This window comes from Solanum verrucosum, unplaced genomic scaffold (genome assembly GCF_900185275.1).
Source record: "Solanum verrucosum unplaced genomic scaffold, falcon-dt-bn FXZP01000253.1, whole genome shotgun sequence".
NCBI classification, from domain to species: domain Eukaryota; kingdom Viridiplantae; phylum Streptophyta; class Magnoliopsida; order Solanales; family Solanaceae; genus Solanum; species Solanum verrucosum.
In genome coordinates, this window is record NW_026019984.1 from 4,679,221 (window position 1) to 4,692,555 (window position 13,335).

At 31.9% G+C, this 13,335-nt stretch overlaps 1 protein-coding gene across 1 annotated transcript; it reads right to left on the reverse strand.

Annotated features, from left to right (window-relative positions):
- Positions 1 to 815: 815 nt before the first annotated feature.
- On the reverse strand, positions 816 to 3,004 carry LOC125818011 (uncharacterized). Its single transcript, XM_049497513.1, has 3 exons — positions 2,210 to 3,004; positions 1,545 to 2,084; positions 816 to 914 (listed from the first exon to the last, which is right to left on the reverse strand). The coding sequence occupies exons 1-3, from the start codon at positions 3,002 to 3,004 to the stop codon at positions 816 to 818; spliced, it is 1,434 nt and encodes a 477-aa protein (XP_049353470.1).
- Positions 3,005 to 13,335: the final 10,331 nt, after the last annotated feature.

A 13,335-nucleotide genomic window follows, 5' to 3' on the forward strand; every position in this document is an offset into this window, starting at 1 on the left:
ATTGGGTGACAATAATTCTCCTCTCTAGATGTTAGAGTAAGTGCTCACACAACTCAATAGTTTGAGTCATAAACCGAGCATCTCCCCTTGGGATACTCCGATATAGTTTCTGAGAAAGAAGAACAGGACTATGGAAATGTGCATTGATTATCGACAATTGAACATCAAGAACAAGTATCCTACACTCTAGTCTCTCCCTATTTACACTCTTTCAGCCCTTAATCTTCCTAAGACCTCTGTTGAATTGATTCTAAAACACATGGCTAAGATCTTTCTCCACTCCTGATAATAAAAAAATTATCATTGGAACAGTTGGTCTAACCTTTGTCTCCCCAATGAGGTAGGTGGTGTGGCTATCAGAAGTTCACATGATATTGTTGATACACCAGCTATTAGGAGATAATGGAGACTTTAAAATCAATTGTTCTATTTGGGCTGAACCTTTAAAGGCTACTGCTCTGGAATGCACATTGTCCAAAAAAGGTGTGAGGGTCGAGCCTAACTATCGAATTTTTTGGTTATTTGGTATTTGATAATTTTGGATTTGGTATGAGACATTAGTACCTTGGGCTTATTACCCAGGTGATAGATTATAATTATAAACAATACATAACAATTAACATTTGAGAAAAGTAAATTCAATCGCAAGAAATAAGATTGATATAAATGCTTATGAAAATCTTAGTAGCTCAGTTAGTTGGCTACCTGAACTTTCACCTTATTGGTGAATGTTCGATTCCCTACTTTATATCCCCTTCTCCTAAAAATAAGAAGAATAAAAATACAAATGCTTATACAACAACTCGATAAATCAATCAAGCTATTATCTCATTTATCTTACACTCTCTATATTTGATATCAGCCTTATTTGATCCTGCCTCATGGATTATATCACAACATTCACATTTATCGATCTGAAAAAACAAAAACACAGACAAAGAGAAGGTTAATAAATATTTAGATATCGGATTAGATATATGTTGACTTTCAATATATTAGTGGAGCTTCAAATATTAAGCTCATTCATGACGTTATATACTTGAGTATATGTGAAGAAAACAAAGAAAAAAAGAGCAAGTTAAAGAAAGAAATACTTTCCTCAAAATTATGTGCAAACCACTTACATTATATACTACTTAGTGCTCACGTGCGTTGTACGTGTATTCGATCGCATGTTAATTAATTGGTATAATTATTTTTAAAAGTAAACAAAACATCACTAAAACATTCATGTGAGCCGTGAGGTATAAATTAAAATTAAAAGGAAAGAAGTAAAATGTTATATATATATATATATATTGAAATTTTTTAATTGTTTTAAAAAATTGTGAAGATATTAGACATATGAACACTTGAATAAGTTCTTTGAAATTGCTCGTGCAAAGTTAAAATTCTAAAAGCTTGAGTTTTGTATTTATAAGTTTCGAATTTTAAAAAAGACTGTTTATTGGTTTTAAATAAATTATATCATACATAGTAAGTAATTTTGTAATACAAACCCAAGGTTTTGAGAGAAAATTATTATTGGATGTAGAAAACATTACCTGAATACGTTTGGTTGTTGGTGAGTAAACATGAATTTCAGAAACATACTCTGTAGAAAAATTTCCAGAAGACAAACAAGCTCCTATCGCACGAGGCCATGCTCTTGTATACGTAGTAACAATTTCACCTCTTTGAGTTTTCTCAACGGACTTGAAGAAAAATACATGAGGAGCTTCACAAGGATCCCAAGAAGGACTTCTAACATCAAACATGTAATATGGTGGATTAGGACTTGGTTGCCATGTTTTAAACGTTTCAATTGGCCTTTGTATCCAACTTCTTGGCATAATTTTCTCATAAATATGAGCTGAGTATCCCCAAGAAACTGAAAATGTCCAATTGCTAGATTTTTTGTGACATATAGTTTGTTGTAACATGCGCGATTGATCATATTTTGCAACTTTTTGGAGGTGGAACACTGATTTTACACGATCCATAGAAGGAAAAATTGGATCAACCATGTCAAAATGATGAAGGGACGTTAATAGAGACTTTGGATGATACGATAGAAATCCAGATATGTCACCTCGAAGATCAATCTACAAGTCATCAATATTAAAGTATTTATTATGTATTAAGGGAAATAAGAAAAGTAGATTCATAGTATAGTCTCAAAGGTTGACTTTTTTTTCTTTGATATTATCAGCGTCTATAAGTCAAATACCTGATGAATACCCTGAAGAGGAGAAAGATTGACTCCAATATCAGCTATACAATTCATTGTTGTTCTATCAGCAGATCTCAAGTGTGCATATCTCTTTAAGCAAGACATAACATTTTTTGCAAATTCTTTAGCTAAAGGATAACTCATTATAATTCCAGCTCCACCAAAAGCTTGATTAAATGAGTACCAATAATTTGACAATATAAATTCTGAATGTCCTCCAAAATAATAATACTTTGTATGATCATATTGCGCAAGAATATCAACCATATTATCCACAAAAAATATCGAATCATCGTCCCCCATAATTATCCATCTTACCCCTTCATGTACCTCCCTAACTACCTCCATAATCCCATGAACCATTCTTAAAACTCTTGGCTCAACATGATTTGTTTCCTTAAGAAGTTTTGAGACATTATCGGATATTCTATAAGGAGGTGAATTTAAGGACCATGGGAGAAGATCATCACCTTGAGGAGGAACATCTAGTAAAAGATATCCTTTTGTAATATTTGGTCTCCACCATGATTCAATATATGATTTTCTGTGGTGCCATGCTTTTTGTGACCCTAAAAGTCGAAAAATTATGTGACTAATGTTGGTGGATGATATACTTGTTGTTTGAGTAGTAGATGGACATGATATTGTGGATTTCAAAGAAGAGAAAAGATGAGAAGATGCAAAATGATTAGAGTCATTGAAAAAGAAAATGGTGCACAAGTATAGGACTAGACCACAGATTAGTAATGTTTTGCAAATGCTAAGGAAATAATAGTTCTCAAATTTAGACATGTTTGAGATATTTGGGTAGTGAGAATTAGTGACATGAAAACAAATGAACCAATGCTAGCTCATTTTAACTTTTCAAGGTTTTACACCCCCCCCCCCTCCCAACCCCCACTCCACCACAATTTATCTCATTAGCTTTCTACTAATTCTTTGAGTTAAATTTTGTTGTATTTTCGAAAGGTAAAGTTGGGATAAATTGGCAAAGATTTACTTTCTAGAACGTTAATATAAAGTTAGTTATTATCATAATTTGAATAAAATATTAGTGTTTGGATAAAAATATTGTTACTTAATATGGAGAAAATATAGCTTCAAACACAATCATTATACTTTGCTCCGATTATCACTATACTCTACAATACAGATACCGAAAACTGGAAACTTCATGACATTATATATCCTTGAGTTCAAAAGTAGTATTATGTGTGACATAACAATATTTTTCACATTATTTGATGTATCTATTTTTAAAAATTTATATATTTTAATAAAAAATTGCTTATGGTAATTCCCGATATACATAATGCATAGTATATCTTTTTTCTCCATATTTCATTTTTGTTGACTTATCTTCGAATATAATTAATAAATATGTTGGAACTTTGATAAATAGACTAACAAATTAGGTCAGCGTATACATGCATCTCCTTTTCAAAATTAAATGTGTATATTAAGGTATCATATAGTGCTTTTTGACTCATGCAATATCTTTATAATTTACAAGTCAAACTTTGTCTCTTTAAGTTCACAATAACTAATTTATTAGGAATTCAATCTTTTAAGTTATCTTCCAAATCCCGTTCGTAAAGAGGCAGTCATCTTTGTACAACATAAAATAATATTTAATAGGGAAATACCTTCAAAGTTACTATTATCATTGAATTAAAATGTAATTCAAATTCAATTAATTACATGCAAATTTAATATTATATTTCAAAATCATTGCTTGGGAGAGTGATGCACTAAAAATTACACCTAACAAGTGATGTAACGCGATAGTAATATGCAAATATAGTAATTCAACTAAGTTAGGGTCGAATCTCATAGGAAATAAGCCAGAAAAGATACATATTGAACGATTACTTGACCAATTAGTTATGAAAATTATTGATTGTTAATTTGTGAAGGAGTAAGTGTTTTTAATGTGGTGGGTATCAGGGTCTGGTCAGCCATTCTAGCTAATTACTGAATTTTGGTCGAAGTGGTCATTAACAAGTTTCAATCAAAGACAATCTATAGGTTAGGATTTGCATGAGTGAAAGAGAAGATAGCCTATTTATTAGTCAATCCTTTTTAGCCTCATAAAAAATTCGATTGATATGTAGCTGAAATGACAAATGAGAAATATGTTAAAAAGATTTTTTTTCTACAGTTCCCAGAGCTCCTATCTTTTTCTCCCTTGGTGATATGGATCCAAAAATTTAGGGTTGGTGATGGAGCAGGGTCGTCTCGACTATAAGGCCATCAAAACAATAGCTTGTTGGGACCCCCAATTTATATATATAAATATTATTATTATTATTATTAAAAGTATCATGTACTATTATATTTGTAAAGAACTTTTTGGATAAAAATTTAATAATTTTTTTTACCTTATTTAACGTGGGATCGTTGTAATATTGAGAAATTGAATAGTTTAGTTAATTGTAGTATTCTTTCTTACCAAATCACCTATTTTGCGGTCTCAATATTTATATTCTGATTACTAACATGAACCCATATTATTTTCCCTATATTTCCTTTGTTATTCTTCCGATCCCTTTGTTTTTTTTTTCTTTTTTAACCCTCCCCGGGAGCGGTCACCCTTTTTGATCCCTTGGTGACTCAATAGAATTTTTAAGATTGGAAGTGAGGGGTGTTTACCATTCTAGCATTCTCTTATTATTGAATATTCTTTAGTCTTCCAATGGTCAAACCTTTTGCATTATGTAGAATCTATTGTTATTTGTTTTAAAAAAGATCACATCTGTTTTTTGATGTTTTCTTCATATATCAGGCATTGGAACAAGTTATCATTATATTGAAGCAACATAACACTATTTCAATATCATTATATCAACTTATCAGATTTAATGCAATATTATTTCGGTATCGCAATTTGAAAATATCAAATTCATGAGCCAAATTTTATTATTCTAATTTTATATTATATTTTTCATTTAAAATATGCATTGTTATATTCTTACTTAATAAGGTTTGTACATCCTATCCACCACATACCTCACTTGTAGAATTAAAATGCCTGTGTTATTATTGTTATAGTGTCATCCAATTTATGAAAAAAATTAAATCCTCTTTATAAAGATGGGTTTTAGGCCTTCAATCTTATTGAGAAATGAGGGGTAGAGGGTGCTTACTATCCAAGCAACCCACTCTTACCACTTTGTTTGATATGTTATACAAAATCATAAAGAAAAATAATAATTTTATTAGGTACCCAAAAAAACTATTAAAAAACAAATTTAACAATTACAACTTAGTAAGAATAAGATAGATAGGGTTCAGGGGTGGAGCTACGGTGGTTTCAGGATGTCCAACTGGACACCCTGCGTCGAAAAATTACACTATATATATAGATCAAATTTTACTTTATATTAATATATATAGATTATTTTGGACATCATTTTAACCTAGCGATTCCAGTAGCACAATGGTAATCATGTGTTGCACAAAACATATGATTCCGAGAATCAAACCCTTCTCTCAACGCATTTTTTTTTCTTTATTGTAGTCTGCTTAAAATTTGTAAGATATTAACAATGCACAACTTTGTGTGAAGTCAGAAGTGAGTAGTAGCTTGATGACAATTGAGTGTAGCAGTAGGTAGGGCATGTAAGATGAATCCCTTTAGGGTTATTTTTTTTTAAAATTATTATCCAAAGTTTGGACATCCTTTATGAAATTTATGACTACGCCATTGATAGAATTATGACCCATTTCAGCCCAATCAATTTCAATTCAAGTAACTTTTAATAGGTCAATGACTTGCCTATTTGTTAACTCAACCCATTTTAACTCATTTAAATTTAACTTGAACCGTCCATATAACAAACAAAGGGGATCTGTCTAGTCCACGAAGAGATCATAGTAGCTGGCTTAAGCACCTATTAAAATCTAGATATGTACACTGCATAGTGGTATTGACTACCTGTCGAAATATCAATCTCTATTAATAATTGTAATGTAATTATCAAAAATATAATTACTCTATGATCCATCCTGTGATATCTTGATATTTGACATTTAAACTTACAAATCTTCTCACATGCATCATATTTTCAACAATCAAACTCTTCATTAATTTGAAATTAAAGGTATGACCTAATGGTTAATGAAGTAGTTGAGAACTCTGACATCTCAAATTCAAAATTTAATGGAGACAAAAATACTTAGATAGTTCTTCTCATTTTTCCTAGCTTAGTGGACATAATTACCTGATACCTGTTATTAGTGAAATATGACAAATATCTCGTAAAATTAATCGAGATACATAAGTACTAGCCCGAACAAATAAAAAAACTCTTCATTAATCTAATAATCTAGACCAAGAAATAGAAGGGAACTCCTAAATCCACTTGACTTGTGACCTACACAATAATAAGTCAGGTACTAAGAAATTAATATCACCACTTGTGCCGCCATAAATTTAATGTACCAATAATTCTGCATTTCGAAGTACTAATTACTAATTACTTTCTCTTCCGCTCCCTCCGTCTAACAATAGTTGTCCATATTACTATTTTGGATTGTCCAACAATACTTATCCACTTTATTAAATCAATAGATAATTTTACATTTAGTTCCTAATTTACGTTTATCATTAATTATAGTCATTTCTCTGTTACATTTTTTAAGACATTGTATATATTATATTCATATGATGATATAGTAAAATTACTCTTTTATTTATAGTTTCTTAAGAAATGTACAATTAGTCAACAGTGCACAAATAGTGTTGGACAGAGGGAGTAATAATAATTGTCAATTATTGACTTGACATAGAAATTAAATATAGGAGTAATTTTACCAAATCACCCTTATTATATATGAGTCATCTAAACATTGAAAAATGAATAATAGCAAGGGTTAAATAGACACGACATTATATTATTCATTGATTTATGATAAGTATTATTGGACATTCCCAAAATAATATAGTGAACAAATAAAGATGGATAAAGAAATTATTATTTTCATTCACAAATCTATAATCTAAAACAGCTTTTCTCACAATGGAAGAATTCAGATTAAATGGAGTATAAAAAGGAAAAAAGGTAAAAATAAACTCATATTTCAAATACCTAAACACGTGAAGTACCTAATTGTCCTGCTTTTAATTTCACATTATGTTTTAATTTAAAACTATTATTTAAATTTTGTTCCTTTTTTAAAAAGTAATGCAAATAAAAAGTAAACTTAATATTTTCATTTTTACGTTTTCACTTCCTCTTTCCTTCCGATGAAATTTTTATTCATTCTTTTCAATATTTTTTTTCCGTAGGATATATGAATTGCACAAAGATTCATAAATATTAAAGTCATAAATATTTAAATGTTCATTTAAACTTGATTTTATGTAACATTCTTTTCAATATACTTTTTTCCGTAGGATATATGAATTGCACAAAGTTTCATATATATTAAAGACATAATGCGTAAACATGTCTTTTAACTTAGCTTCAAATGACATTTATGTCTTTTAACTTTGGGATGTACATGCACAAACAAATTTTAAACTTGTATAAAATTGAACAAATAGACATATGCGTGTTGCGTGACAATTTTTGTCATATGTATTATGACACGTAAGACATATGTGTTCAGTTGTTAAACTTTGTACAAATTTAAATATCTATAAATATTTCAAAGAAAAAGTATATTTATGGTGTCAATCAATCATGGTTATAACTTCACGAGGAAAGACCTAAACTACCTCTCTTAAAAACCTGTCAAAAACCTTCCACAAGGCCATCTACGGCTCGTAGTTTGATCTACAGACCACATATTCCATCCGTGGAATTCCTATTGAAAATTTAAGGCTCAGAAGCTCATTTTACATGTCCAAACTACAACACGTAGAAGTTTCTACGGACCGTAGATCCAATCCGTAAGAATTAAACCCAAAATTTTGACTCCCGATAATTTTTCCACATATGAACAGTATGGGTCGTAGAAACTTCTACGGCCCGTAGAAGTGATTTGTAGGTCACTGACTCAGAAAACTCTGTTATGGTAGTCTCTAGTAAAATAGTCATAACATTTTACCCCGAACTCAAAATGAGGCAAACTTGATGGAGTTGGAAAGAGGACTCATAGAAATTTGATTTGATAGGTCATGATCCACCTAATTCATTATGTTTTGAGAGATATCATTGTTTGAAGTTGACCTAAGTAGAATCTTATATCAAAACTTAATTGGTAAGGAAGGTTTCAACTCAACCTTGTGCCAGGGGATTCTAGTGACCTTAATTCATATCCAAATTCATTCCCACACTAAAGAATTGACCTTAACACCTAAAAATAATTTAAGAAGCACCCGATATGACCTTATACGCAATGAAGAATGGTCTGGGACTTAGATTAGAAATTTCCAAGGTGTTACAGACACGAAGTTGAAGAAATTAAAGAAGATTTTTGAATCTTGTAGTTTTAAATTAAAGTTATGTCAAATGTACTAAATGTCCTTTAATCTTTTGGTCTTGATTCTTAAACATCCTATGTGGAGTTGGAATTAAGAAATCACTATATGTAAGATGAAAAAGGTCTAGATATTTTGAAGAATGTCAAAGTGTCAAAGTTGCATAGAACAGGTTGTATCAACATGTTCCAAGCTAATCCAAATCTGACTCGGAAAAGGTTTTGGAAATAAAGTAGCGCTTTATAATTTGTTAGGAGTTCCTACACGAAGCAGGAATACTACACGTGAGCTTCTAAGTTTCAAGAGGAAAAGGAAGCAGAGCACAAGTAGGAGTTCTAGTTGAAATAGGTTTGCAAAAGCTAAATGCATTCTTGCATGTGGACTAGGACCTGATTAGTTTAATCGCATCTCAAGTTGTACCTCCATGAAACAAATATGAGATACTCTACAAAATGCTCATGAAGGTACAACTCAAGTTCGAAAATTAAGAATTGCTAGGCTATGCTCCGAATACGAAGCCTTCAAGATGAAATCTAGAGAATCACTTCAAGACATGATCACCAGATTTACTACTGTAGTAAACAAGTTAATTTCCTTGGAAAAAGTATACACCACTGAGGAACAGGTAGACAAAGTGCTTAGGACCTTGCCTAGATCATGGAAAATAAAAGTCACTGCAATCAGAGAAGCCAAGGATTTAACCAATATGACTTTGGATGAACTGGTAGGTAATCTCAAAACATATGAGATAAATGTTGATAAAATAAGTGAGGGAAGCAAGGAAAAAAAATCTTGGACTCAAAGCAACTGAAAGTGATGAATCAGATATAGATGATGAAATCTTAGCACTGATCAACAGAAACTTCAAAAAACTCTTCTAAAGGGGCATAAATTCTGGAAAAAAGGCACCAACCACCAAAGAGAAGAGTACAGAGAAACCACAAAGTGAAGGATGCTTCAAGTGTGGAAAAACTGATCATCAAATAAAGGATTGTCCTATGTGGAAGTAGAATGGAAAAAGGAAAGGGCTGAAAAGGAGAAGAAGGAATTTTTAAACAAACGGAAAAACAAAGAGAAGGAGCAAGTTATGTATGCAGCCTGGGGAAGAGGTTCAGAGATGTATGAAGAAGATGCTGATGATATTGCTCTGATGGCCATAGAAGAATCGAAACCTGAACCTGACTCAGACTCTGAAGAAAATGAGGTAAACCTTCTTGATCTCAAGGATAAGCTAATAAAATTCTCTAAGAAAAAATATATAGTTTCTAATGCTCACATATATAGACACAATTCAGGAACTAATTAAAACCAAGAATTGGATACTTGCCGCCCTAACAAGTTTAAAATTTGAGTATATAGATCTTGAAAAACTCAATGCTGACCTAAAAGAGGAAAATAAGCTTTTATCACAGAAAGTTCAGCAACTAGAGTTTTGGAACATGTCCAATAAAAATGAAATCTTAAAACTTAAAGAAACATGTAAGGACAAAATATTTGATAAGTCAAAAAATGAACTTGAAATGAAATGGCTCAAAAATGAATTATGTTCTGAAAGAGAAAAATCAACAAAAATGAGACTTTAACTAACTAGGACTAAATATGAGCTTGAACAAGCAAATAAATGGACTAAGTCTTCTATGATTGTATCACATCTAGGAAATAATCACATAAATCAAAAAACTGGAATAGGCTTTGATCAGCCCAAAATTGATAATCCTTTGTTATGCATCATGTGTGGTAACTCAGGTCACTGTAAGATCGATTGCCCGAAATACAGAGTCACCATTAACAATAAAACAAAAGGCACATATAAGACACCTCAATGAAACATGTATACTCAAAAGAAATCTAATCTACCTAAATGGATACATAGATATCTTATTCATCCTTTTGATTTTAGTAAATGACCCAATTTAATCTGGGTGCCTAAAACTAACCTTTTAAATTTTTTCAGGAAAGAGTGAGAGAAAGCAAGCAACATTGGTACATGGATAGTGCTTGTTCAAGACACATGAATGGAGATACATCACAATTTCTCTCACTTAAAGAAGGAAAATGTGGAATGGTAGCTTTTAGTGGAGGAAAAAGGGTCAGATTAAAGGCATCGAAAAGATAGGCAGATTAGATGAATACTCAATAGACAAAGTATATCATGTAGAAGGTTTGAAACAGAACTTGCTAAGTATATCTGAACTGTGTGATAAACGAAACATGGTAATATTCTCATCAACTGATGTTAAAGTTATTAATCTCAAAACACAGAAGGTTGTTCTGACAGGAAATTGAGATAAACATGTATATACAATAGATACCTCAAAGATATCTGATGAAAACTTAGTCTACTTAAGTGTGATCAACAAGGATCCTTTGCTATGGCACAAACGTCTAGGTCACTCTAGACATGTACAACTAAATAAACTCATCTCTAATGAACTAGTTATAGGACTGCCTAAAACAAAATTCAAAGAGGCAAAAGTTTGTGAAGCATGTACTCTAGGAAAGCAAGTAAAATCATCCTTTAAACCCAAACATGCCATAAGTTCAACCAGATCTCTTAAACAGATACACATGAATTTATGTGGTCCCATGAGAGTCAAAAGTAGGGGAGGGAAAATATATGTGTTTGTTCTGGTTGATGATTACTCCAGGTATACTTGGACACTCTTTTTAGCTTCTAAAGATGATGCATTTGAAGCTTTTTGCTCCCTTATAAGAAAACTCCAAAATAAGTTTGAAAAACAATTGATCTCAATTAGGTTTGATCATGGTACTGAATTTGAAAACTCAAAATTTGCTCAGTACTGTGACTTTCATGGAGTTGATCATAATTTCTCTGCTCATAGATCCCCACAACAGAATGGTGTAGTTGAAAGAAAAAATAGAACCCTCCAAGAAATGGGTAGAACAATGATGATCGCTAGCAAAATCACCAACCAATTCAGGACTGAAGCTATCAATGTTGCATGCTACACCATAAATAGATGTATGTTGCAACCCTTGCTAGATAAAACCCCGTATGAGCTATTAAAAGGCAGAAAACCCAACATCTCACATCTAAGAATATTTGGATGTAACTGTTTCGTTCAAAATAATGGAAAAAACCGGTTAGGAAAATTTGATGCAAAAAACGATGAGGGAATTTTTCTAGGCTACTCCACACATAGCAAGGCCTATAGGGTACTGAACAAACGAACCATGTGTGTGGACGAGACTATTTATGTTGTATTTGATGAGTACAATACTATGTCTAACCAGAACCTGCGGGAAGATGATGAAATTTCAGAGGCGCTCACTGATAATGTAAAGGAACAGGAAAAAAGACCAGGTCTCCCCCACGAAAATGATGAAATCAGCATCCATACTTTTAACGACCAAGAAGGGAACTTAGAAAGGGTGCCTGAAGATGAACTAAGCTAAATAATGGTCAAGATACATAAACACCAAATTTGGTCCTCAAAGATTACAAATATCAAGGGGCACATCCTTTGGACAACATACTCACTGATCTCACTTCTGGAATAACCACCAGATCAGGGATGAAAAATCATTGTGCCTTCAATGCACTCTTGTCTATGATAGAACCAAAGAAGATCAGTGAAGCCCTTCAAGACGCACACTGGATAATAGCCATGGAAGAGGAAATGAACCAATTCGAAATAAGTAAAGTTTGGAACCTTGTACCTAAACCATCAAACAGAACTTTAATTAGTATAAAGTGGGTGTTCAGGAACAAGTTAGATGAACATGGTACAATAACTAGAAACAAAGCTCGGTTGGTAGTTCAAGGGTACAATCAAGAAGAAGAGATAGATTATGATGAAACTTTCGCACCGGTGGCAAGGTTGGAGTAATCAGATTACTCATAGCATTTGCAACACACATGTAATTCATCTCGTATCAAATGGACGTATAAAGTGCATTCCTCAATGGATTACAAAAATAAGAAGTGTTCGTTAAACAACCCCCTGGCGTTGAGAAGATTGACTATCAGACCATGTCTACAAACTTGAAAAGGCTTTTTATGGGTTGAAACAAGCTCCAAGGGCATGGTATGATAGATTGTCAAAATTCCTCCTAAGCCATGTGTTTTACTCGAAAAAAGAAATAAAAGACTTTAATTTTTGAAAAATCGACTTAACTTATGTTTTGAAGAGAAATCGATTTTCCAAAATAGAGTCGCCACTTAATTTTTTTGAAAGAAATTAAGAAAACTAATAATTTTTCAAAAAGATTTAAACAGACTAAAGTCAATTGAAAATAAAGGGGTTTAGGGTTCTATTTACATTCCGAGAAGGTGTTAGGCCCTCGGAATGTCCTCTAACTTGCGGTTGATCAACGATTTGACTAAAACATTTGACTAACTTTTAAAATTTAACTAAGTTTAAAAAGAAAGATAATTTTAAGTTGCTACTTTTAAAGGAGAGAATCAGCATAATTCCTATTAGGAAAAAATAATCATATGTAACTAAATATATAAATAAGTAAATAATAGATATTTCAAAAATAAGAAAGGCTATCTTGCGAAACTTAATTAAATTAAACCATAAAAAAAACAAGTAAAGGTTAGTCAACACAATGATAAATAAATACAAGAGAGAAGGAAATATCAAATTTGGGCCCTTTGCCCAAATTCAAATTCTTGGGCTTGGCCCAAACCTGTCCTAAACTCTAAGAGTGGGCCTGCTGATGGGTTTCA